Source organism: Pseudonaja textilis, chromosome 2 (genome assembly GCF_049901715.1).
Source record: "Pseudonaja textilis isolate UNSWEBS1 chromosome 2, rPseTex1.2, whole genome shotgun sequence".
NCBI classification, from domain to species: domain Eukaryota; kingdom Metazoa; phylum Chordata; class Lepidosauria; order Squamata; family Elapidae; genus Pseudonaja; species Pseudonaja textilis.
The window spans coordinates 147,531,144-147,557,172 of NC_141991.1; the positions used below are offsets into that span (position 1 = coordinate 147,531,144).

Below are 26,029 nucleotides of genomic sequence, written 5' to 3' on the forward strand. Positions count from 1 at the left end.
AAGAGTCAAAATCCTTGTAATAATATGGGCAGGGGTTTGAATCACAGCATGGAAAGGAAATGAGGAGTTTGATTTGAAAGGGTCGCTCTGGTAAAGAGTATAAGTGCCTAAAACTCAAGAGTTACTCCACTGCTTTGTCTTTACTTCTCCCTTAGGCAGTCCTTGGAAGAGCAAAAGAAGCTGGAGGGAGAATTGACAGAGGAAGTTGAACTGGCTAAACGCCGCATTGATGAGATCAATAAGGAGTTAAATCAGGTGATGGAGCAGCTGGGGGATGCCCGGATCGACCGGCAGGAAAGCAGTCGGCAGCAGCGCAAGGCAGAGATCATGGAAAGCATAAAACGTCTCTACCCAGGCTCTGTGGTAGGTGATGCTTCAGAACCAGGCCCCAAAGGTCATTGGGCTGGGTGTGGGCTTAGTGCTCCAGAATAAAAATGAGGTTGGAGTGTTTTCCCCTGCCTACCTCCTCATTTCATTTCCTTGTTTTCCTCAGTATGGACGCTTAATCGACCTCTGCCAGCCTACCCAGAAAAAATACCAGATAGCTGTCACAAAGGTGCTGGGCAAAAATATGGATGCCATCATTGTTGATTCAGAGAAAACTGGCCGGGACTGTATCCAGTACATCAAAGAGCAGCGAGGAGAGCCTGAGACCTTCCTGCCTCTTGATTATCTTGAGGTGAGGCAAACTTTAGCTGATTGGATTAGAGCAGGGGTGTCAAACTCACGCCATGATGGCAGTGTAATGTGACCTATCGGGACTTTTTCCCCCTCTGCTAAATTGGGCGTGGATGTGGCCAGCGTGTAACACATCTGGCCCGCAGGCCAGGAGTTTTGACAGTTTTGGATTAGAGCTTTTCCCAGCAGGTACCCAGCTTTCAGTTCTATAAGCTGCAGCTACTCTAGCAAAAGCTGGGTGGAAATTACCAACATATCCTGGGGGCTTCAGGCTGGGAAAAACCGAGTTAGAATTTCTGTTCACACAAAAAGCCCAGTGGACAACCTGAGGTACATTCTTGATTTCTCAGCATAATTTGGTTAAAAGCAATGGTGATGACAAGCAGTAAGCTCCTATTTTTTTTAAATCACAGTTTGTCAGTAAAAGAATGGTGAGTTTATTGACAAATAAAACAAATATTTTTTTTATTTTTGGCAAGGTATACTTTTTCACGTTTCTCTTTTGCAGATGGGCATCCAAATCTTCCCCAGACAGTCTTAATTAAAAATATGGTTTGATGCTATTGTTTTAATAAAGATTTAATAAAAGTAAGGAGCAAAAAAGACTGGCATTCTGCCTCTCCCTTCTGAGTTCTGTGCCTGAGCTAAATTTATTTGGAGTCAACAACGGAGCATGAATTCATTGCTTCTGTGTCCCTGCCCTTCTTCAGTCTAGATTGTCCATACAGTATATGGGGTCAGCCTAATAATGCCTTTTCTATCTCACACTCCCAGGTGAAACCCACAGATGAAAAGCTCCGAGAGCTGAAGGGAGCCAAGCTTGTGATTGATGTGATTCGATATGAGCCTCCTCATATCAAGAAGGCCCTTCAGTATGCTTGTGGCAACGCCCTTGTGTGTGACAATGTGGAAGATGCACGTCGCATTGCCTTTGGTGGGCACCAGCGGCACAAGGTCAGAGCAAATTTACCCAACATGCTGTAGGTAGACCATCATCCTCTCCCAAGCATTGTATTCCATTTCTTCAAATATATGTGTTTCTGTGAGTTGTAGGAATATATGCTTAGAAGAAGTGCTTAAGTTTATTTTGTATCATCCACTGTGGCCACACCTTGCTGACCTTTGCAAACCTGGTTAATACTTGTGTGGGGACCTTTTGGAAATCCCAGGGCTTTAGTGTAGATTGAGAAAAAAGTAAATGGCCAAGAAGATTAAATAGATAAATCCATAAGGCCTCCAAGAGTAAAATTTACCTCAAAGGAATCCTGATATTTTTACTTTTAGCTGCAGATGAAGCAAATCACCATCAGTGAAAATATTTGTGTTTGCTATATATTTGCAGATCTCTTCCTTTGCAACTAAACATTCTGGAAAGTTGTTCGTATTCAAAAAAATTAAAAATAAAGCATGTAGGATTGGGAGAATGGACTGAAGCTGCCATCCCTAAGATGAAGCAAGTATGTAAGCAGGATGGACAAAAGGCAGGAAAAGATCCCCTAGGGGAAATAGTTAGGAAGGTATCCAGTCCTTAAGGAATCAAAGGAAAACACGTCTGAGCCAGACAAAAGAAATTGGGCCTGAGCACATGCGACCCCACCCCCTTCCCCATGTCCCATCAACAGCTACCAGACTTGAGAATCAACCAAGCAAGGACTTTGAGAGGTAAAAGGGTCCTGATGTCTGCCCACTCTTGGAGTCCCCTTTAATCCAGACTTAGCAGTTTTCCTCCCTCTGCCTCGGGCCTGCCAGTCTCGTTGAGAAGGATGTTAGTAAGTGGGAATGAGTCCGTGCATGTGTGTGTGCACGTGTATGTATGGATGTATGGATGTGTGTGTTGTAACCAGTTATTTTAAATTCACGTGTATTCTAAGGAACTGGTTGTGCCTCAGTGTATGGTGAGTGTATGGTAAAGTGATTTGAGGGTAGCTGTTCTCCAGGGCTGCAAATGTGTCCATAAGCTATAATAGAATGATGAATCCTCTTTTCAGTTCCCTATTTTGCATTTGTACAGAGCTGCACAATAATTTTTGCCAGGTCTTCGTTGAGTATCTTTAGAGAAATTTTGGTTCTCAGCCTTTGCTAGCTGGGCCTCTGTCAGCCAAGACCTCATCTTTTTTTTTTCCTTGTTACAAAGTGCTATGTTTTTTCATTCCCTCACTTTTCTTTCCTTGTTTCTGTTGCAGACGGTTGCACTAGATGGAACCCTGTTCCAGAAGTCAGGGGTGATCTCAGGAGGTGCCAGTGATCTGAAAGCCAAGGCCAGGCGCTGGGATGAAAAAGCTGTGGATAAATTGAAGGAGAAGAAGGAGAGACTAACAGAGGAACTCAAGGTTGAACCTGCTTTTGAGTTGTAGAAGAAGTCAGGCTGTCTGTCTGTGTCATAATGTCAAATGTGCAGAATTTGACTCAGTAGAGGGCCACTGAAGGTTTTGAAATGCATCTTAATCTATTACAGGTTATTTCAAGAAACATGTTGCTTTATATGGAAAGTGTTTTGAATGGAAAAGTTGGCCTCAAAGTCTATAGGCAACATTAGATGCATTTTTATTCCTTCTGATGTTAATTGGCAGCAATGCCTTATTATGGTCAGTTAAAAATTGTTTTCCCCAATTGAGGGCAGAAACAACATTCTGACTGTATTGTTAACAATAAACTATAACTCTGGCTTAGAAGCACCATGCGCTTCCTCCTGCCATGCAACTACAAGAAAAAAATAAATCTGGTTTTTATTTTTTATTTAACACATACTTGGCTTGTTGATTTAAAATTAATATTAGCTTCTAAACAAACAGCATTGTGTCTTTATGAATACAGTTTATTGCAAAATTGAAATTTCAGCTATGCATTAAGGAATAAACCAGACATTTGACAAAAATTAAATCTTGAAAGTTGCTGCTCCAGGTTGTACAGGAGAACAGTGCTCAAGTCCAACATATTTTACAGACATGTCCTTCCTTGTGTATTGTTGTAATGACGAGGCAGTCGAGGTGTTTGATCATGATCAAATGAATCATGATGACTTTATTGGAGTCTAGTCTTACATTTATACACATTTTTAGTAATCCTCTAACATTGGTTAACTTTGGTTGTTGCTCAACTTTCATTACTGTTTAGCATAGTAATTAATTATCTCTAGTTAAAGTCTAACATATGTTTACTTCCTCTCTCTAATCCTTCTTTGCATTTAGTGATTTTGTTTGCCTGAGTTGTATTTGCTTTTGTCCTTATCTGAGGTTTGCCATCAAGATAATGACTTTCCTGCAATTACAACTCTACAGTGTATATTAGTAAATCATAGTTTACTATTACACATACATTCATATTTAGACACAGTATATTGTATGAAAATAATTAAAATAGTCACATTCTAGAAGAGCCTAAACTGTTGTAAAACTGAAATGTGATATACTTTATAATTGATTGTATCTGGGGCAGCACATTTCTAGTTTTATTTATGGTAGATTTATTGTAATGCAGCACTTTCTGTTTAAGATCTCCCTGTTTTGATGAATTGCATAAACATCTCAAATAAGAAAACCTTATCTTCATTGTTTTCCTGTTAAAAATTGTTCACTTTATAATTCAACAATTCACACTTCAGCTGTGTGAAATACAATTCATTATTAATTTTCCAGATATTATTCCTGACATCTAACCACTTACTTGCCTTAGGTCAGTCTTTGCATTCCATTTCTTTGGATTTGTTTAATTTGGGTCATTACATCTCCCTTCTCCAGGAACAAATGAAGGCTAAGCGTAAAGAGGCAGAGCTCCGTCAGGTCCAGTCACAGGCCCATGGCTTGCAGATGCGCTTGAAATACTCCCAGAGTGATTTAGAACAAACCAAGACCCGTCACCTCGCTCTCAATCTTCAGGTATGACGGTCGCTTGCTGGAGCTAGACTCTGTTTTAAAACCTCCAACTTCCATTCAGCTCCACGAATCATGTGAGAAACTAAATCTTTTCCCCCTGTGGACTAATGCAGCAAATGGTGAATAAGGGAGAACAATGTGCAGGAAATTGGTAAGGGAGCCTTAAATCATTTGGAAGGAACTGATAAGAAAAAAAAAATCAATAGGATTCTTCATCACTACTCTGTTTAATTTGATTTATGCTGCATAATGTAGTATCAGTGCCAATTGAACCCAGCAGAAGCCATTTTCCTGGTTCAGCGTTGCAACACTGTATGGGAAGGGGGAGGAGGTTGGAATGTATTATACAACACAGAGCTTTCTCACGAGAACCAAGGTTCTCATCCAAGGTTGTTGGCAATGGAGGAAGGAGGAGATGATTTGCAGGAGAAGCCCGCCAATTAACCTAATTGGCCAACGTTATTTATGACACGGGGGAAGGGGTCATTATTGGTTTTAATTAATACTGTGACCATGGAAAAAGTCAAGAGTTAGCTTTCCTTCAAAGTCTGCCAATACGATTTACCCAATAAAGAAATTCTTTGAGGAAGTGCCTGACCTCAGAGGTCTGATTTGCTTGGGTTCGTTAGTTGGAACTTTTACATGTAGCAGAGCTAGGGGGCATAGTTAAGCAGGTCATCAGCTTTGAGTCTTTACATTCCCACAAATGGTCCAAGTCCAATCCTTCCTGAATTCCATTGACCCTTATCTGAGCCATGATGGCACAGTGGTTAGAATGAATTATTGTAGCTTGACTTTGCTCACTGCAAGGAATTTGATCGTGACCAGCTCAAGGTTGATTCAGCCTTCCATCCTTCCAAGGTCAGTTAAATGAGAACCCGGATTGTTGGGGACAGTATGCTGACTCTATAAACAGCTTAGAGAGGACTGGAAAGCACTGTGAAGTGGTATATAAGTTTAAGTGCTATTACTGGCACCAATTTAGTGTTGAACTTTAACATAGGCTTGAATAAATCTTCTAGGCTATAATCTAATGGATTATCCTAATTTTTTTTAAATAAAGTTTTATTTGGGTTTTCACACATACAAAATACAAGGAAAACATCTTTTTGGAAATAGCATGGTCCCAGGTTGAACTTCTTTATACAGACACAAAGCTCAATTTTGTGCTCCTTTTTGTGTTCTATTCCATGTCTTATATTATTCTACATTTTCTATATAGTTTTTCCCCTCTTTTAATTTTCTGAATTTTATTTTGATTATCTCATCTCAGTTCAAATCATTATATTTATACTTTTGTCTGTTCTGTTTCAATTTCATATTTTCTTTTCTCATTAAACAAATTTTCTCCTGTAGTTATTAATTGGAGTATGACACCTTTATATCTTTTAATTACATTCATTCAACTCTTATTTAAACTTCAATATATACCTTAAGGTTATGACCTTCAATATAATACATAATACATAACTTCCAATCGAATTCTGCTTGGTACATTCTTATAATACACACTATATTCTTAAAAAAAAAAGATTGACTATATGTAATTATAAATCCTCATTCCATTCCAATTCAGTTCTATCATTAATAATCATTAAAATCTTAACATCTTTAACACTTCTTTTCAATTAAATACCATACTTAAAGACACATATAATCTCCATAATTAATTTTTCCCTTATTTCTCTTCACATGTTTTATAAATCATTAAATATTCATTTTGTTACATTTATTTATTGACAAGCATTCCACTGAATTACGATAGCTATTTTATCAAACATTTTAATCATACATTTTTTCATATTTTCTGAAGTTATTTCTATTTCTAATATAACAATACTATCTTATGTATCTTTGCAGAATCCCTTTTTCCATTAAATTTTCACCCATTATCTCTAAATAAGGCCTTGTTTCTCTATATTTTGTTTCTGTCCTTTCTAACTTCTTTTCCTTTCTTTCTTCCCTCTCATCTTCTCCCTCCCCTTTCTACCCCCTTGTCTCTCTACTTCTAATTCTCTCTTCTGCATTTCCCCCTTCTGTTGCTTTCTGATTTTATACTTATTTTTCACTCTATTTTTTTTGGAGTTGTTTTTCCCAATCTTAAACTTTCCATTCTCTTTCCCCCCTTTCCTTTCCCCCCCACATCTAAGATTACTTGTTCATTAAAGATGGCTTCTTCGTTATTGCATTCTTCTTGTTCTGCAGGCATTTCTTGTTGTTTCTCATAGTTCCAAATCTCCATTTCTAAAAACTGAAATACAAAGCCAAAAGAACCTGTCCCTTCTTGTGCATCTTCTTGGTACTTTTTAAGTTCCATTTTCAGTTCTTCTAAAAGTGGAGCCATTTTAAACAATTTTAAACAACCACCCGATTGATTTTAGTCATTCAAATACAATAACCAAAAATCCAGAAACCATCAAGTAATCCAAATAGTCCCAAGTTATTTCTTCTTATTTCTTTTTCCACTTTCTCTTCCTGGGGTTTTTGTTGCGATATTTCAGTTAAAATGTATCTTTTGGAAGTCTTGTTGAGATTTTGCTGTAAGTTCTTTTTAATTCCAGGCAATCTTCTCCCTTCCAGATCCTGCCCTTTTATTCTTTTTCTCTCCTTTCCTATTTTCAAAAGCTTTTGATTATCCAGAAATCTTTATGGTCCCTTTGACTTTTTATTTTCAGCATTAGATGCCTATTAATGTCAAAGTGGATTTTTTTCCAATTTCTTGCTTAAGTCTCTTAGCTGTCAGTATAAGAAAAGGAGAAAAAACAACAACAAATCTTTTCCCTTTTCTCTCTCCTTTGCAGCTTAAAAATCTTCTTAGGGAACAATGATTTTTTTTTTAATAGTTTCAAATCAAGGGCACCTTATTTGTTGCTTTTGCTGTTTGACCCGGTCAACCAAAACTTTCTCTTCTTATCTTCCTCCTGCACATTCTTTTCCAGTCGAGTTCTTCTTTGTGGTGGCCATTTCTGACTACCGCTACAACCGCCTTCGGGAAAGGAAGTAATGGCCAGCTGGGGAGGAGAGATGCAGCTCTCCTCAACCCTGCAGGCAGTCTCCCCCTTCTTTACCACCTCTACGGGGTGGCTTAGCCCCGAAACCAGCCACCTCGGGGCGCTCCAGCGGCAAGCACCGATCGAAGCCTCACAGAGATGAGGCTTCAGTCTATTGCCGAAGAAGCTCAAACAGGAAGTCCTGGATTATCCTAATTTTTTGCACCTGACATTAATTAGCTGATGGTGCGCTTAACTCCACCTCCTGCTCTTCTCTACAGAGGCTTTTGAGCTTACATTTTGTAAAATATTTTTATCCTATGATGTTCTTTATAGTTTTGCAAGCCTTAAATTCGGAGAAATAGTTTCATGATTGAAAAAACATGCAAAAATAATAATTCTATTGGTTATAGACAAAGTTTTAGAAGGTTAGCAAGTATATTAGATTCTCTATTGCAAGAGATGAAATGCTCCCATAAAATGTTGTTCACTAATCTGAAAAGGAGAGCCTGGACCTGCAGGCAAACGCGAGGATGAAGAAATGCCAATGATGAAATGCATACTATGCATATATGTTCAAAAGATATAAGATGCCATTTTTCCAAAAGATCAAAATGTTAGTTTTTCCATATAGAAAAAAAGAAAAGGGAATTCTGTCAGCAGTTTCTTATTTCTTCTGAGCTCTGTTTTGATTCAGTATTATTCCCAACAGGAGAAGTCCAAGTTGGAAAGTGAGCTTGCCAATTTTGGGCCCCGCATAAATGACATCAAACATATCATACAGGGGCGAGAGCGCGAGATGAAGGAGCTCAAGGAAAAGATGAACCAGGTATGGTGGATCAGCCAAAGAAGCATGGCTTAAAACAGGAAAGACAGGTGCAGGGTATAGAGTAGGATAGAAACCTGAAGATAATTGATAACCTGGGAAAGTGTTCATTTATTGATTTTAGCATACCCACACCTTCATTTTATACTTAAGACCGGTCTTATATAAGTCTTTTCCCATCATTGCAGGTAGAAGATGAAGTATTTGAGGAATTCTGCCGAGAAATCGGAGTAAGGAATATCCGGGAGTTTGAGGAAGAGAAGGTGAAACGCCAGAATGAGATTGCCAAAAAAAGGTATTGGTCCCATTTCTGTCACTTCCAGATGCAAGGATGCTAGTTTTTTTTTTTACTAACTTTCATCTGGAGAGGGAGGTTTGGATTATACCATAATTTTTCTCTTTTCCCTTCCCAGGTTGGAATTTGAAAATCAAAAGACCCGCCTAGGCATCCAGCTGGACTTTGAAAAGAACCAGCTGAAAGAAGATCAGGACAAAGTACACATGTGGGAGCAGACTGTCAAGAAAGATGAAGCTGAGATAGAAAAACTCAAGAAGGTGCCCTGGGGATTAGCACTATGTTGCATCCATGGTTTAGAGTGAGAAAAGCACCACTGATTTAACATCTGTGCTTTTCCTGTTGATGATCACACAGGAGGAACAGCGGCATATGAAGATCATAGATGAGACCATGGCACAGCTGCAGGACCTGAAGAACCAGCACCTGGCCAAGAAATCTGAGGTGAATGATAAAAACCATGAGATGGAAGAGATTCGTAAGAAGCTGGGAGGGGCCAACAAGTAAGTCTGACCTACGAGGGCAAGATCTAAGCAGGAAGGTAGAGATACCTACCATTGCCCCTACTTCACATGGTAAATTATATCTGGTAACTAATTTCAGCCTGTGGTTTTAATGGATTTAAGATTTCTTGTGTTTGGGGAGGTAACTGTTTAAATGCAACGGCAAGACTCTCTCGGCGTTTTTTATCAGATAGCCCCCAGGACCAGCCTGATGTTTCTGAGAAACCTACTAATTTGATGATCACAATATTTCCCCCTTGTCCCAGCATCCAGAAATCAGAGTATACTGTTGCTGAAAATGGAAGATTCTATTTTGCTACCATAAGCAATAGCCGTTAATGGTGGTTAACTGTGAGTCCTCCATTTTTAATCCAAGGTCCATGGAGCTTGGTTTGAATTAGTAGCTAGGTGCTGCTCCATTCCTGAGTGACCAGAAACAGTGAGAGCCTGATTTTTGCAATATTTGGGGAGAGAAGGAAGTATGTATGGCTGTGGTTCTCAATCTGTGATCCGCTGATCCCTGGGAAGCCACGATGTCTTCACAGGGGGTTCATGAAGGCTTGAAGAAATAATATGATTTAAATCTTGCATTAGGTCTCGGGGGTCCGTGGCCTTAATTCATGGCCACAAAAGGTATTTAAGTAGGGTCCATGGTAAAAGAAAAGGCTGAGAACCACTGATGTATAGTATATTTTTTATGTTTTTAAATTCATTTGACACTGTTAACATAATTACCAAAATAGTCTTTACATGTAAACAAAGAGGAAAAACACAAAGGGGAGGAAAATGGAGGTGGGATTTATATATTATTTGTATAGCATAGCATCAATAGTCACTGTACAGTACAAAGTATTGTAAAATATCACAAAATCTCTGCTATACTAACTTATATCGCTGCATTCTCTGGTTAATAGAAAATACTGCTTTTTCCAAAATATCACATATTTGCAACAACCATTTTATAAAACCTGTAGTATAACTTTTTTCAGTATAATTCTTTCAGTCATCTGCCCATGCTTAATTTCTGATAAACCAACATATTCCAAAGCTTTGGTATATCACAATACATTAAATCACATTAACATTTTAAGATTTTCTCATATATCCACTTACATATATCTTAACATTTTATTCTGAAAAGATATCAAATGATCACATGACCATATGTGTCAGTGAACCTTGCAATTTTAGTGAAGCTATGGATGCCCTAAGCTAATTGCACTCATTTCACTTCTTAAGGTTCTTCCTCATTCCACAAAAGCATCCCAAACCATCTGAAATGTTCGGCATTGTACACTCAGAGAACTCAGGGGAGCACAAATGAGATGGCCACATTGGTTATTAATCCTTGCGAAAAGTTGCATTGTGTAAAAATTACACTCTGAAGTCTTTTTAAGTTTATAAGAATCTTAGCCTAGTAAAATCAAAAGTGTTTGCTGTCTCCAGTCCTGAGAGACTCATAATTCAGAGTGTCCGATGTGTCTATTTCTAAACATTCTCTTGGCATTGCCTAGTTCAAGATTTTTACAGAGGTGGAAGCTGCTTTGTCTGGACCGTCCTTTCACTTTGGGTCATTTTCTGCAGAGAGATGACTCACTTGCAGAAGGAGGTCACCGCCATTGAGACCAAGCTAGAACAGAAGCGTAGTGACCGCCACAATTTACTGCAAGCCTGCAAGATGCAAGACATTAAGCTACCCCTCTCCAAAGGCACCATGGATGATATCAGCCAGGAGGAGGTAAGAAAATAACTCTACCGGGAGAAGAGGAAATAATTCTGAGCCAGAGTGCATGGGTTAAGTGAGCTTCCTTTTGTCTTTTGGTTGATTTCAGGGTGGCTCCCAAGGGGAGGAGCCAACCAGCAGTTCACAGAGGACTTCCAACATGTATGCACGAGAAGCTCTCATCGAGATTGACTATAGTGACCTCTCTGAGGATTTGAAGGTGAGGAGAACTCTCTGAGATTAGCCATCTGTGGAGGTGTAATAGAACTTGTGGATGACCTTGGGGAACAAGGGGAAGAGATGCTGCCTAGGAAACAGTCAGATAACAGGGACAGGAAATATCTAAACAAAAATGAAATAAAAGCAATAGGACTTATTCAGAATAAAAATAGAACATAAAAATGTTTAAAAGAAGCAGATGTTAAAAGAGAATAATGACAAGCTATTTTCCCCATATTTTCTTTTCCCTAATATTTTGTTTTTCAAACATTGCCGTTGTGTAAAACTCTCTAGTGAGGAAGACAGGCAGGTCATTTGGGAGAGACAGTCACGTTTTGCATGCCAGTGCTAAGGTGGTGAGAGAATAAGTAGCAGAAATGGGGAGGCACATGTAGGATCTATCCTGGCACCAAACCATTGCAGTCTATTTATGATATATAGAGAGTGACCGGGCCAGAAAAAAAGCGTAACTTTCGAAAGCCCTAAGGGGCGGGACATATCTTAGATGAAGTTTAAATCAGTATGGGTAATTTTAGCTTTTCTGAGCAGTTAAGATTCTGAATAGGGGCCCAAATCATTCTGAGACTTTAGAAGGGATAGTTCCCCAGTTTTGGAGAGATCCAGTTACTTTCCCATTAAAAAAAAAAAAAAGTCAGACCTGCCTCAGCTTGCCCCTGTAGGAAAGGATGGTCCTTAATTCCATTTGTTGAGAAAGATATAGTTTGTTAGAGGTCAAGGGAAATATAGTAGTGCAAAGCCAGAACTGAAATTTGCACACAAATCCCCAAGTCTTCCCTTCCCTTAGGGACCCCCCCCCATACTGCCCCCCCCATGTCCAATCAAATTCAAAGATGTTTTCAGAATGGTGGGTTGAAGTGTGGGTTGGTATGCAGCTGTGCTCCATTCCCAGCAGGTGGACCTTGAAACGTCTCAGGGAATTACAGTGAACTTTTCATTTTCCTTGAATCCTTCCTTCCTTCCTCCCCCCCCAAATCGCATCCAGTCCCGCTGGAAGCAGCCTGGCACTGAGCGATAGCAAAGAACAAGTGTGAAGTGGCAGCTGACACTCTTGGGATCTAGAACATAGAAGTACAGGACTTTCTCGGGCAAGTCTTAAAGACCTAACGATTAGAGAGAAGAGTAGGAGACAGGCTCTTTGTGCAAGCAGACTTCGTTAATGCACTGTTAGATACTTAAAATAGAAATTGCATACAAAACAAGAAATTCAGCTTTATAAAATTATGGAGCCTCTTTAAATTATCTTTTTATTTGCTGTCCTTTGATTTAAAACCTGATCAGAATGTTAGGCTCTATAATTTATTAAATGGCCAGAAGAAAGGATGTTTCTTGCAGCTGATTTACAGTTCCTTAAAAAGCTTTAGTGTTGATTAAAGAAAAGTATTGTGGAGCATATAGTGTTTGTCTCCTAAGAACCTGTTTGCTTGTCCTCAAGGATTAGAGTGACCTTCTCTAGCCTGATGCCCTTTAAATGTGTTGGGCTTCAGTCTTCATAATCCCTTTCAAATGCTGGCTGGGAATCATGGAGGCTGATCCACAATCACAACATGTAAACCTCAACCTACTTTGAAGAGTGTAAGGTTCATCCTATGTTGCCTATTATCTGTAGGATTTTTGATAACTGATGCTTATCATATTAATAGCACCTACAGGAATGCTGTACATTTATGTATGCAAAAGGCCAAAGAGTGTTGCTTCAAGCTGAGTTAAACATTAGGACTTATTTGTTAAGATGTTTACCAGGAAGGCAAGAAACAGGATTACCATCTTGAAGGAGCAAAAGGAACATGCTGCCTCATCTGGATACAGGGATTGGGCTGAAGTATGGTTGGATTTGACCATAAGTTACCTGATATGTGACAGAGATAGCAATATTAAATAATCAACTTATCTAATGTTGCTATCTCAGTCACGTATCAGGTATCTTATGGTCAAATCCAACCATATTTCAGCCCAACCCCTTTTACCCCAGGCAAAAGATCAATTAAAGCTCAATAATTTTAGATGTCCGTAGAAGATGAATAGTCAGAAGAAGAGGGTATACTGCGTCTTGGACTATTGAGGGTTCGGATCTCAAATGCCCTCAAGACATCAAAGCAGCTACAACTTGAGCCCACTTTTTCATTGCTTCTGACATCTCTTCGTATTTGTTAGGTTTTGTGAAGGAATTGGCATTTGATTAGAGCTGTACCCCTTTGTTAAAAATCTTTGAAAAGGATAGTTAAAAGATAAATTTATGAGAGTCTTTAATTTAAAAAAACCCAGAGGATTTTTACCACATAGATAACTGGTTGTTTACTTCAGAATGTAGATTCTCGGTTAGCTTTTTCTTACCACCATGGCTTAAAACATGAGAGTGAACTTACTCAGAAACTCCAGTGTTGGAGCCCTTGAGAGAAAGGAAAGATGAGTTTGCAACTTGTAAGACTCACTTTTAATTCACTTTTCCTAAAGAGTTCAGATAAGGTTACAATGTCTTTTGCTCTAGGGTTGGGAGAATTGTTTGAACACTCTTACATTCTGGGAGTGAAAGACCAGTGCTGTGTTTCTTTGCAAAAACTGGTTCTCTGACTCCCAGGAACTACTTTCTCTTAATTCTCCTTGAAGGATGTTCAGTGTGAAGATGAGATCAAACAGGAGATGAATCAACTACAACAGAAATTGAATGAGCAACAGAGCATATTACAGCGAATTGCTGCCCCAAACATGAAGGCCATGGAGAAGCTGGAAAGTGTGAGGGACAAGTTCCAGGAGACTTCTGATGGTACCAGATGACTTTGTAGTCTTAGCTATCTCGGCTTTTCCCAAACAGATGCCCTCCTGCTGTTGGATTTCAACTCCCATAATTTCTAGCAAGCATCTTAATATCCAGTGCTTCAGAAGGGCATCAGCTTGGGGAATGCCCAACTTTATGGTGGGCCTTTTGCTGAAAGGATGGGATGATTTACGCTTGCCCTTTTTCTACCAGAATTTGAGGCTGCCAGGAAACGTGCAAAGAAAGCCAAGCAGGCCTTTGAGCAGATAAAAAAAGAACGCTTTGACCGCTTCAACTTCTGCTTTGAGTCAGTAGCTACCAACATCGATGAGATCTACAAGGCTTTGTCACGAAATAGCAGTGCCCAGGTGAGAATGCCACATTTGGAAGAGGGCTGCATGTTAGCCCTTTTTTCTTGACTGAATCAAGAAAAAGCAGGATTCTCTGACTTACATTTATTGTGCAGATTTTGCATAATTGTTTAAGTTGCATCATGCTTTTCAACAGATGTTCTTTCGCACTATTCTGGTCTTGTTACTTCTGGGGAGAGGCAAGTAAGGCCCTGATGCTTCATACACCCACTCTTTTACAGAAGCACTTTTTTCTTTTGTGCGTTTGCAGACAACGTTCAGACACTAAAGCAGATCCTTTGAGCCATAAAACTATGAACTACTGCATCTCTTTTTAAATGGCAAGTCAGGGATTCTGAAGAGGCTGAGCTCCGCATCAAATAGACAGTTCAGCACTTCTTCAGAATCAAAGTATACACGCAATCCAGTGCCTTAATGAAGGAGAGTGCATACTTTTGTAGGTTACGGATCTACTTGATGTGAGTAGGTGGGACCAGGGAAAAAAAATTAAAAGTGATGTTATTCATTTTAGTATAATTAAATTAAACTTGGCTGATAAGATTACTCTCCATTATTTAATTATGTGATAGTTTCCCCATTGGTCAAAGATTTTTTGTGTTAAGTGAGGGCTACGACTAAGGATTTCAGGGACCTCATATGATCCTAGTCCTCAGGTGTACATTTCTGCCTAAGGTCTATTATGGCTCAAAATTTTGTGAGTCATAATGCTATATCTTCAAATGAAATGAAACTCAACAAATAACATGTGCATGTGTGCCCACACATACAAACACACGCGCGCATGCAAGTGCTCAGTTTTCTTTCCCTAATTGGCCAATTTTTGATTGGGAAAGAATGTAATTGAGAGCCAGCTTGCTGCAAATTGGACATCAACATTTCATTCTCATGGGAGTCAGGTAAAAAATTGGATTCATGCAAATTTGCTTTCCAGTTGCAAACAGAATTGTCTGCAAAAATGTCATTCAGCACACAGAAGACAGATCAAAGGCTGGTGGCTGTTCTTTCATTCATATGCAAAGGATAATATTTATCTAACAGGGAAGCTTTGATTTGCTGCCCCCCATGCTGTCATTGCCCCAGTTTTTGCACCTGGCAACAGCCTGATCCCCTCTCAGAGTCTTAATTGCACTGAACCAATTACTTTTGCCTGTAACTTTTGCTGCCTGAAGAACCACGTAAATTGTTATATTGAAGTAGCACCACTGTTTGTGAAAAAAAGGAAATTAGTGCAGCTCTCATTCTTGCCCTCCAATCAGTGATGATATAATGAAGGGGTGTTTCCCCCCGATTGTAATGACTACAAATGTTAATACCTCAAATGTCACAATTCTTGATCTTCTGAACATGAACAAGGCACCCCACCAACACCCTCTCTTCCCTTTTCCCTCTTGGGTATGGTTATAATTTCATAACACTATAAATGATAAATACTTCGTTATTAAGGTATTTGGTGGTCTCCCTCAATACCTTCCATTCATTTTTTTCCTTGCAGGCCTTTTTAGGTCCTGAGAACCCAGAAGAGCCTTACCTGGATGGTATCAATTACAATTGTGTAGCCCCAGGCAAACGCTTCAGGCCAATGGACAATCTGTCTGGTGGGGAGAAGACAGTGGCAGCTTTAGCTCTGCTCTTTGCTATCCACAGGTGAGGCCAAACTTGCTCTGAAGGGTGATTTGGTTAGAGTTGGAATTATCCAGATTTGAGATTTGCAACATTAGTGGTGGGATGTGGGGTGAGAAGAGCAGAATTGTAGAGATGTCTCATTGTTCTTTAAACACTTTGAAAGGTATATGTTTTCTGGTGGGTCTACATTTTAGATATTTAGGCGAAACTGTTTTCTGATGTAGAAGATTATAAGCCCAGAGAATGTGCTTTGAAAGGTCAGACAGATGCAGAAGTCACCTGTTGTGAACATTACAGATGCCATGGAATGTTGCCCTGCCTAGTTGATGACATGTCCAATCACAAAGAGAAAAGTTTGTAGTCACATTGGGTACAAAATTGAGATCCCCAGACATCCCAAAAGATAGATGCCACATTTTGAGAATCTTTGCCTCGGCATGATTTCCAGGGACTCCTTTTGTGAGATTCAGATTTGGAGGGTGGAATCAACAGGACAAATGCATTTCTGGTTTATATTAAACGGATCTAAAACTATTTGAGTATGACAAACCTTTTTTTAACATCAAAACATTCTGCAATCATTTTGCCGATAGAAATTGTATTTTAATATCTGTTGATTGAAATAATCAAATGGCTACATAGATTTGGTAATTTTGAGAAATGCTTTTAAATAGATTTTTTTATGCAGTTGAAAAATTGGGTGTATATGTAAAAAGGAATTTATTCCGTTTACAGAATGTTATCATTTTTGCATTTAGGGGAAATTCCCTACTAATTCTGCCCCCTCGTTTTCAAAAATGAATAAAACAGTTAAAACAATTTCATTTTTTAAATGACTAGCCTCTTCCCCCTCTTATTTATTTATTGGATAAAGAAGTCCTTTACTATGCTTAGAGGAACAATTGCATCCTTTCATTTGGCTGCTGGAGAGTGGCTGGCTGAGCTAGGCAGGGAGGGTTAGGTGAGGCTGGGATTCCTGTTGCAAGTTCCACCTTGTTAGTGTGGTGGTAGTCATGAATAAGTCTTCAGCAGTGGGATTCAGGAAAACTGAGGACTATCAACATTTATAGGAGAAGGAAAGTTTCAGAGAAGACTATGAGAGGTGAGATAACTGGGTAGTTCTGGGGAGGGGCAAAGAGAGCAGAATACACATAGACACAGTATCGCTACGAGGTTGGATATATGAGTGTTTATGGGCAGCTTTAGTAATTACAGGCATGATGCAGGAAATAGGACAGTTAGCAGGAAAAGCCATGGGTGTATTGCATATAGTTGGAGGAGACAAATATTGGGCTGGCCTAGGAGATCTGGGCTGGTCGCTCTTTCTTCTGACCAGTGTCACGATGTCCTCCTGTCCACTTCACCCAAGGTGTCATTTGGCCAATATCTGTGTTACCAGAAAACAAGCGTTAGCAGCAAGCTGCTTTGTTTTGTTTTCCTTGTGCTGGTCTCCTGCCTAGAATATGGGAACCCTTTGTGTGTACAAAGCATTTACAAGGGGAGTGTCTAACATGGCAACTGCTAGGACAATCTTCTGTTTTGAAACTGGTGTTCTACTGCAGGTGAATGTGGATAGCATAGAGTAAGTGGGGGGCAGGGTGGAGCTTATCTCCATTGAAGCAACTCCATCTGTTCATGTGATTGTTTGCCATTTTTGTCCCCAGCTACAAGCCTGCTCCATTTTTTGTCTTGGATGAAATCGATGCTGCTTTGGATAATACCAACATTGGAAAGGTTGGTAGGATTGACTGGATGGGCAAATTTTATTGCCTCCGTGGAAAAGATTTGATGGCTGCCAATTCACCATTTTCTCCCCATCCCTGTTCTCCAAACAGGTAGCCAATTACATCAAGGAACAATCGACTTGCAACTTCCAGGCCATTGTTATTTCCCTGAAGGAGGAGTTCTATACCAAGGCTGAGAGTCTCATTGGCGTTTACCCTGAGGTAGGAATGTGGCTAGTGGAGGAAGATGTATCTCAGATAGTGTGATTTACAATATCATGCTTCTTTCCCCTTGAATGAAATTGAGACTTCTGAAATCTCATATTAAGGCAGCCCCACTAGAAAGTAAGATGAAAGCATTTTGGGAACCAAAGGCAATGCTTAGGGACGATGTATTGAGAGTCTCTTGTGGGCAAACCTCCCTTCAAGAGAGAATGCTTGAGTTCTAATTTGCATAGAGGCTCCCTCAGTAATATCCTTTCAAGAAAGCCATGAGCATTGAGGAAAAACAATTATGACCAAAATAAGGAGGAGTTTTTCTTTTAATGAGGGCAGAAAACTAGGTGTGATATAAAAATAAATATGAGATTCCCAACAAGAAACTTTTTATGGGGGCGAGGGACACGTCGTATTCCCTTCCTGTCTCTCCAGAGACTCTTTCCTAAATTAAAGATAAGAACAAATATTACAAGTTGAGCCTGTATTGGTTCAAGAAGGCCTTCTATAAAACGAATATATAGGTAATTCTTTAATTACATCTTTTCATTAAGAGACCAAACTCATGACATCAAGGAACAAATGGTAACTACGACCAGTCCTCAAGCTCTACCCATTCTAGTGCCTCTATAGTGACATGATCAAAATATGGGCACTTGATGCCCAGGGCAAGGGAACTGTGTGGCCATTGCCTAATAATCACAAGCAGGACTGTTAGAACTGCTATATTGTTAAGCGGTGTGGTCACGTGATATTCTGCTTAACCACTTTGCTTAGTAATGGAAATTCTCATCCCAATTAAAGTTACAATTCAAAGACTACTTATTTTTTATCTTCATAATTGATTTTGAATCTAGCTGCTGTAGAAGAACAAGAACAGGATGACATATTGTACCATTTTTCTTTTTCCTCCCAATAGCAAGGAGATTGTGTCATTAGCAAAGTCTTGACCTTCGATCTCACCAAGTATCCTGATGCCAACCCAAATCCTAGTGAGCAGTAGACACAGAAGAAACTGAACCTCTGCTTGTCTTTCCCCAACTTTACCTTCTACTAGTCCCATGTTGCTATTGTTGTTTCTCTCCTACAAAGGCCTTAAACCATTGCCTGCCCTTTATTTCTCCTATGGAACTGCTAGCAGGTGTGTGTTGGGCAGGGGGTGAAAATAACCTAAATGTTTAAAGACGAAGTGGCACCACTTTTAGATTGGGGGCCGCCATTTTTGTGTCTGTAATGACAGATTTTTCCCTTCTCTCTAAAACTAGCTGCAAAGCTACATTCTGTCTCACCTCTTTTTAAAAGACAGCGTCTCTCATTGCTGTACAGGAAAAGAGGAAAGGAGAAGTCTTGTTTCTCCAGTATAACCTACTTTGTTCTTTATAAAGCTCTTTATAGGACCAAAATAATGGTGGTTTCATGAGAATTCTTCTCGTGCCAAGCTGTCGCCTAAAGTGTGACTCCAGATTTTGCTTGTTTTTTAGCCTGATATCATGTGTGTATTTTTTTGTGTGTGATTGAAATTAAAATATTTCACTTCTGTTCTCTGTTCTGATTTTTCCTTGACAAAGAAAAGTGCAATGGGAAGGGAACATTGGTGAGGTTGGGGCTTGGTGGAATGCATTAATTCTTTCCATTAGGAGGTGCCAAGGTTGGCCCAAAGTCACTGAGCTTCTTGAACATTCTCCTCCAGCCCCAGTGGCCCCATAAATCCTGCAAGCTTCAGATCTTGAGTGATGAATCTTTTGGGGCCAGAAGCAATTTACTAACAGGGTCCTTCTGCAAACAGTGCTGAGAGGAAAGTCTGGAACTCACTCTCTCAGTTTCCTGTTGGAAGCTGAGCAGCCTTGCAACTTAATATTGATATTTTTGCCAATAACAGTAGCACCGATAGTCTAAACTGCAATCTCACTTTGATGTGACCTGGTAATCAAAGGAATTATCATATTGTATTTTATTCCAAGTTTTTCTTTTCCAAAAACAAATACTTTATACCTAGCAAGACAGTAATGTTCCTAGGAAAACCAAATTCCAAAATGTTCGCAGCTGTTTTTTTTTTGTCTGCTTTTTTATTCTGATTCCATTACTAATTTATCCTGATTTTGCTAGTAATTTGGGAGGGGAAAGGAGCTTTTGGTCTGTTGAAGCCTTATTCCTAACCATAGGAAACAGTATTTACTTGTCCCCGTGGTTGTTGGAGGTAGCATATTTTTCAGATATATTTTCCTGGATTGAAATTTGTTCTTTTAACAAAACTTAAATTGAGCGTCTCACTTTGAACTTGGTAATACTTTTGTACTTGTTCTGGACTTCTGTGGAATTATGCCATTTCACAGCACATGTTTACTGTACCAATATTTATGACAGTAAGTACAGCAACTAGCATACTAAGCCAATTTAAAAACTTAAAATAAAATTGGCTAATATTAACACCAGGAGAGGAAAATAAAGGGGGGGGGGAATTCTGTGCTTACCAGCATCCATCAGTATTCATCTGGCTAGCGTCCTGTCAGTGTGTGAGAGAGTTGAGAACTGTTTGGAAACTGAAACAATATTTGCTGTATGAGCAAGGAGATAGTAAGCCTGAGTATAGCTTAGGTCAACTGTTCTGTACTAAAACTGCTTGGTGCTCTGAAACTGAAACTCCTCTGCTTGTGTTTTGCATTTGGAACAGATTTCTTTTCAGGTGCGGAGTGGGAGTAGAACTCCCTAGCATCAGAGCGTGTTAATAATAATATCTGAAATACTAATGCTTTGATGGTCATTTTGAAAAATCCTTTCTTAGTAAGCACCTAGAAGCCAAGAGGAGTATACCTGCCAAATTTCAAGTTTGTAGGCTTTACGGTTCTGGAGATTTTGTGATGATGCATGAGTGGTGTTTCGCATTTATATATATAGATAATAATCAAGTTTCCGGTCCTTATGAATGAGGCATTAAGCTTGGAGATGGATGTCCACTTTTCTGCTGCAATTATAGAAGCCAGGAGGGAGGTTCGGTTGTTTCCATAATTCTTCATATTTTCTTATACAATAGAATCCAACCCCTTCTTTACTGCAGAAATGCTACCATTACAATGCTTCTCAGTGAAGTCATCCAATAAAGAGAAACAGGCTTTCTCGCTGAGTAACTACACTACTTTCAAGCTGCTTTCAGTGTTAGGAACTTTTTTGTCACTCTCATTTGGGATCTGCTATTATGTAACTTAGATCTATTATTCCAACAACAGCACTGGAATGCTGAAGAACAGGTTTTGACCTATGCATCATTGTTTCAGGTAAGCGAAGAATTGTCATATCACACCTCAAGATTTCTCAAGGCTAAATGTTTCCAGATTCTTTATATGACTTAGTTTTCTAGGCCTCTGAACATCATTGAAATGTGATGCCCAGAACTTAACACAATGTTCAGAACGAGATCTAATAAAACACTACAAAAGGAACTATTCCCACTTCTGATTTGAAACTATACTTCTACTGATGTAGCCTAAAATAGTATTTGCCAATTTCTATAGCCACAGATTAGACTTGTGCTAACTGCTCTGTTTCTGTGTTTGTCTGAAATAGGAATATCTGATTCAAAACAAAATAAGCCCCACTTGGCATTCAAAACATTTCAGTAATGACATATTTTCCTGTTGCTGCTAATTTCTAATTTTTTTTTCTTGTCAAGGTTGTCTTTTTCTTTCTTTCCCACAGGGCTATATTATGCAATATAACTGGCTATGGCAATTCATGATTTTGTTCACAAGAGACACCATATACTGGATAAACTAAACTGTAGTATAGGAACAATATGATCCTGCTGTGTGTTACAACCAATAAGATCTAAAAGTACTGTGTGCAAGAAAGATGTTAAAACAAATATTGGACCTTTCAACACACATTGCAAAGTTATATAGTTTTTTTACTCAGTAAAGTAAATCGCAAAATTTGGCTGAATTAATGGAGTTTCAATAAACCCTAGCACGACTGTGTCTCAAGACTTACCCATCCTTCCCAAGTAATATGTACCAAAGCATCAATAATGTGCAGATTATGTAACATGATCCTTACTGAAGCAATATTCCCATTAATTTGTCTTTGTTACATGTAGCATATTATGTGATTTTAAAAAATACTTTTAAGGAATTTTCCAGTGTTCCTGGGGGTAGTCAAAGGATGATTATTTCATAAATTCTGCAAATTTAAATAGGATGCCCACTGTTTTTTTATTTGGATTGTAAATAAGATTCCTTTTGCAGAAGTGACTATATTGCACAAGCTTGCTATTTGGGCAGTGATACTGGAAACAAGCATTGGAGATTAATGATTTTATGAACTCTTAATTAAGTCACTGGCTGCTCATCAGTAGCATTCACTGATATATATCAGGGTATATATTTTCACCAGAGAAGTGAATAGTTACATTCTGAGGATTTGTTTTTAGAAAGCTAAGAGGGCATTGACTTTGCTTGTCAGAAGCTGGCTGGGAAGTCGCACATGGCAATCACTTGACGCTGGGATGCCATATCTGTCATAAATATATGCCAATTGCCAAGCACCCAATTTTGATCACTTGACTGTGAGGATGCTTTGACAGCCGTAACTGAAGACTGGTTGTAAGTCAAAGATTATTTGTAAGACCTAAGGCCAGTAGCATTCTCAACTTTAGACCAGTGGGTCCCAGACTGAGCAGAGGCATCTCAATTCTCCAGTGGCTTCTCCGGTATCTTAACGACCATCTGATAAGTGCTTGAAAAGAGAGTTCACCTGGGCTACCTATCATATTTAGGGAAAACCAGTTTTTCTCCCTACCATCCAATATGCATACACACCTTCATGTTGGGTGAGACTTGATTATCTCCTGGCTTCCCACTCATTATATTTTAGCACATTTGATGTTTCTAAAATATTCTGTGTGCCTTGTTTCCATAACAACGGAACAACTCTGCTATCAGGAGGAGATGTGTGTGTGGGGTGTGTATGTGTGTGAAATTTGACCTTTCGACACAATGACAAACAAAAGATTGTATTGATTAAGCAAAAAGGCTATCCTTGTCACAGCATTTCGGTTTTTGAGATGAGAATGATCCAGGCAGTATCCTTTCCTGCTCTTACAAACTGCCCAAAAGATCCAAGTAAATTCCCAAGTAAAGTGAATAGGAATTACTTAGGAGCAGTGCTTTTCCAGTGTTTAAAGGGAGTCTGAGAGGAAATTCAGATCAGGCTGCCAAGCAAAATGGCTATCAACCTAAGGCACTGGTCTTCGATCCTTCCCTGTTCCTGTTACTCATCCCTTTAGTCAGGGCGAGGGCCTCCGCAAATATGCCTTTACTGGAACATGGTTCCTGACACTGATTATGGCTTAGCTAGGCTTTGAGTCATCCCAGGCCCCACCCACTTTCCTCGCCTGCCGCTTTCCTTAATTTGATTCTCTCTGAGCTCAGCTTCCTATTCTGCTAGTCTTTAAGCCAGGTTGACCATTTTTTGGTAATGTTTTTTAAGAAAGAAGGGCAGCTGCGTTAACAGTAACGAGGCAAGATGAGAAGATGATCTCCTCAGAATTTGCCAAAATTGACAGAATGAGAAAATATCTGAACCAAGTTTGTGAAGGAGAATGTGCCAGCAAGAAACTTAAATGTCTGGGCCACATATAGTTCTTAGGAAATTGCCTTCCCTTGTATTAGTCAGTGCTATAAAAAGATGAAATTGTGCTCATGCAAAAGTATTTTGAATAATTTAAAAGTTACCAAGGACGCAAGCTAAATGAGAGTTGGTCAGTACTAGCTGCTCATAGACATGATTGTGGCAATAAGCAGGTATTAACCATAACCGTTGCTGTCAATTCAGGATCAACTTATGGCAAGCACAGAGGTGGTACTTCTTGAAAATATGTCCCCAATCTGGTTTTTCAAACAGTGCATGCATCACCATTTTAAGGAAATCTATCCATATTGCTGCTGGTCACTTTTCTTTCCACTTTTCTTTGTATTAGGGATTCTTGAGGGACTACCTTAATTAGGCTTCCCCATTTAATGAATTAGTTAACTGGTTGATTGATTTCTATCGATTTCAGTCAAAAGATTCTTTGAGAGCTAAACTAAATCAAACTACACTAAAATGTCCATAATGCAAATAAGAATAAAAAATAAGTGATCCAAAATAACATTTAAAACTATTATATAACACAATACATTAAAACATTTTTTTTAAAAAAACTAGAATAAAGTAATAGGAACATCCATAATTTAAAGGCCTGTTTAATCTTTTTTACCCTAGTTTCCTAAACCTTACAAATTCGGCATCCTTCAGATTTTGGAGCTATATAAACGTATCAACTATCTGAGGACAGGAGCAGCAATTGGCTCAAGAAAACCAGGGTTAAAATGAGGCAGTAAGAAATTCTCTTGGAGAGAGCTCTTTTCTTAGGCCATGGGGGTAAAACCTCTCTTTGCTGGTGAACACATCTCAAAGTGACGTGCACTCTAACAAAATGATTGCCATGGGCAGGCTTGCCTATTCACAAAAATGCAACCATGAGGGTGGATTGTATGAGCAGTCACAAAACACTAAATTATCCAAAGGCAAACTGGTGGGTTTGATCCCTGCCACCTTCTTTAGCTTCTGTATCACCGCTCTGAACTTACCGTTCTTTTTTCTGCTGAAAATTGTGTGGGGGAAGCACCTTCCAAAACAAAGCATTTAGCCACCTGCTATTTTTATTTTTAAAAATGTTCTGGGGGATAGGGAAGTGTCCAAGAAATAAAAACGGGGCAAAAGATGGACTTTTTTGTTTTGTTTTGCAACATGTCACTTTTCCTTTAAATGAAGAAAACAAATTGGGGATATATTGTTTTGTGGGCACAGTGTTTTCTGGCATGCAGTACTTGTAGATATACTTAGACTGCTGCAATACAAATTGAGGATTAAGGAATGGAAAGTCAGGGTTAGGTATCTTTAGTTCATTGGAGAAATTGATTTCCTGGTGTTAACATGGAAATCTTGAACATATAAGACCCAGAGACACCTGAATTTTACCCAGGGCCAGTTCTTTTATACAAGGAAATAATGTCTCTAGGATTAAGCTATGGCTTGTTTAATCATGGTTTGTTTAACAAACCACATTTGGCTGGGTTCTTACCATATATTAAGTCATAAACCATGATTCAGAAGCCCCACTGGCTGGATTATATAGCACGTTGAGGCAACACCAAATGGTGTTATGGCTTAGCAGAGAGTGTGAATCAGACTGCAGATGGGGTATACAAAGCTCAAATAAGAAAATTAAAATTAAAAATCTTAAGTACAGCATCCACAGACACATTACAAGCTTTCTCCCTGCCATTCCATTCTTCTGTATAATAGTAAGAAATTTGTCTGGAAGGATTCAGTAATATGATCACACAGCAATTACAGAAGTCCTAGAGTCCAGACATAGAGGTACATTTCTCTTCAGTGGAAAGTTATGTGGAGAGAAACCTGAATGTTCTTAGTTTGGTTTAAGCTCGGTGTATTTTGAGGCTTGCAATTTGCTCAGTAAACCACAACAAGTTGTGACCTAACAAGATATTAACCCAGTACTGCTAAAAGGGGATTGCTAATCTTCAAAACACTGTCTGGCTCAATAGAATTGTCATGTAAGTATTCCAATTAAAATGGAAAACACATAAGCCTTCAAGGAGAGTTATTTGTAACATGAATATAGCGTTGCTGGGCTTAAAAATAAATTTTAAAAGGGCAGATAATACTTGCTTATTCTGCTTTACAGACTATAGGGACAATGAAACAACTGCACTTTAATCTATAAACATTTCTCTCAGTGGTGATTCCAACCATAAAGCAGGTTTCAGGTACTATTAAGAGCAGTAGGGTGGGAGGTAAAATGAAAAGGAATTGTGAGAACACTCATTTTCTGCTAAATTGAGGTCTTAAATTAATTAGTGGAAGAACATTGTTGCTTGGATTTTCCGCCTGAAACAGGAAAATGCTCTGACCTCCATGATCCTAATTTGATATTTTAGGTCTAAACTGCCTGCAATTTTGAAATGCATATTTAATTTTTAGGAAAGTGCTCCTATATTGTATAAAGAGGTTACAAAGGACATCTTTACCCAGATTATGCAAAATATTCTAAGATTATAAAATATAGTATCACATAACTTTACATACTCACCTAATCCATTTATTGTGATAAACCATTTTAACCATGGTTTGGTAATTAAGACGAACTGAACTGAGTT

General features: G+C 38.9%; 1 protein-coding gene across 1 annotated transcript in view; it reads left to right on the top strand.

The window, feature by feature from the left end:
* SMC1A (structural maintenance of chromosomes 1A) overlaps window positions 1-19,352 on the top strand; it is a 30,626-nt gene extending 11,274 nt beyond the window's left edge. The window contains exons 9-25 of the mRNA XM_026711267.2: window positions 156-363; window positions 494-679; window positions 1,453-1,632; window positions 2,862-3,008; window positions 4,416-4,553; window positions 8,253-8,369; window positions 8,555-8,661; window positions 8,780-8,921; window positions 9,019-9,164; window positions 10,749-10,902; window positions 10,997-11,107; window positions 13,732-13,888; window positions 14,093-14,247; window positions 15,743-15,894; window positions 17,538-17,607; window positions 17,709-17,819; window positions 18,733-19,352. Of these exons, the coding sequence (XP_026567052.1) occupies window positions 156-363; window positions 494-679; window positions 1,453-1,632; window positions 2,862-3,008; window positions 4,416-4,553; window positions 8,253-8,369; window positions 8,555-8,661; window positions 8,780-8,921; window positions 9,019-9,164; window positions 10,749-10,902; window positions 10,997-11,107; window positions 13,732-13,888; window positions 14,093-14,247; window positions 15,743-15,894; window positions 17,538-17,607; window positions 17,709-17,819; window positions 18,733-18,816 (2,365 nt within the window). The 3' untranslated portion in view covers window positions 18,817-19,352. The remainder of the gene's footprint in view (window positions 1-155; window positions 364-493; window positions 680-1,452; window positions 1,633-2,861; window positions 3,009-4,415; window positions 4,554-8,252; window positions 8,370-8,554; window positions 8,662-8,779; window positions 8,922-9,018; window positions 9,165-10,748; window positions 10,903-10,996; window positions 11,108-13,731; window positions 13,889-14,092; window positions 14,248-15,742; window positions 15,895-17,537; window positions 17,608-17,708; window positions 17,820-18,732) is intronic.
* Window positions 19,353-26,029: the final 6,677 nt, after the last annotated feature.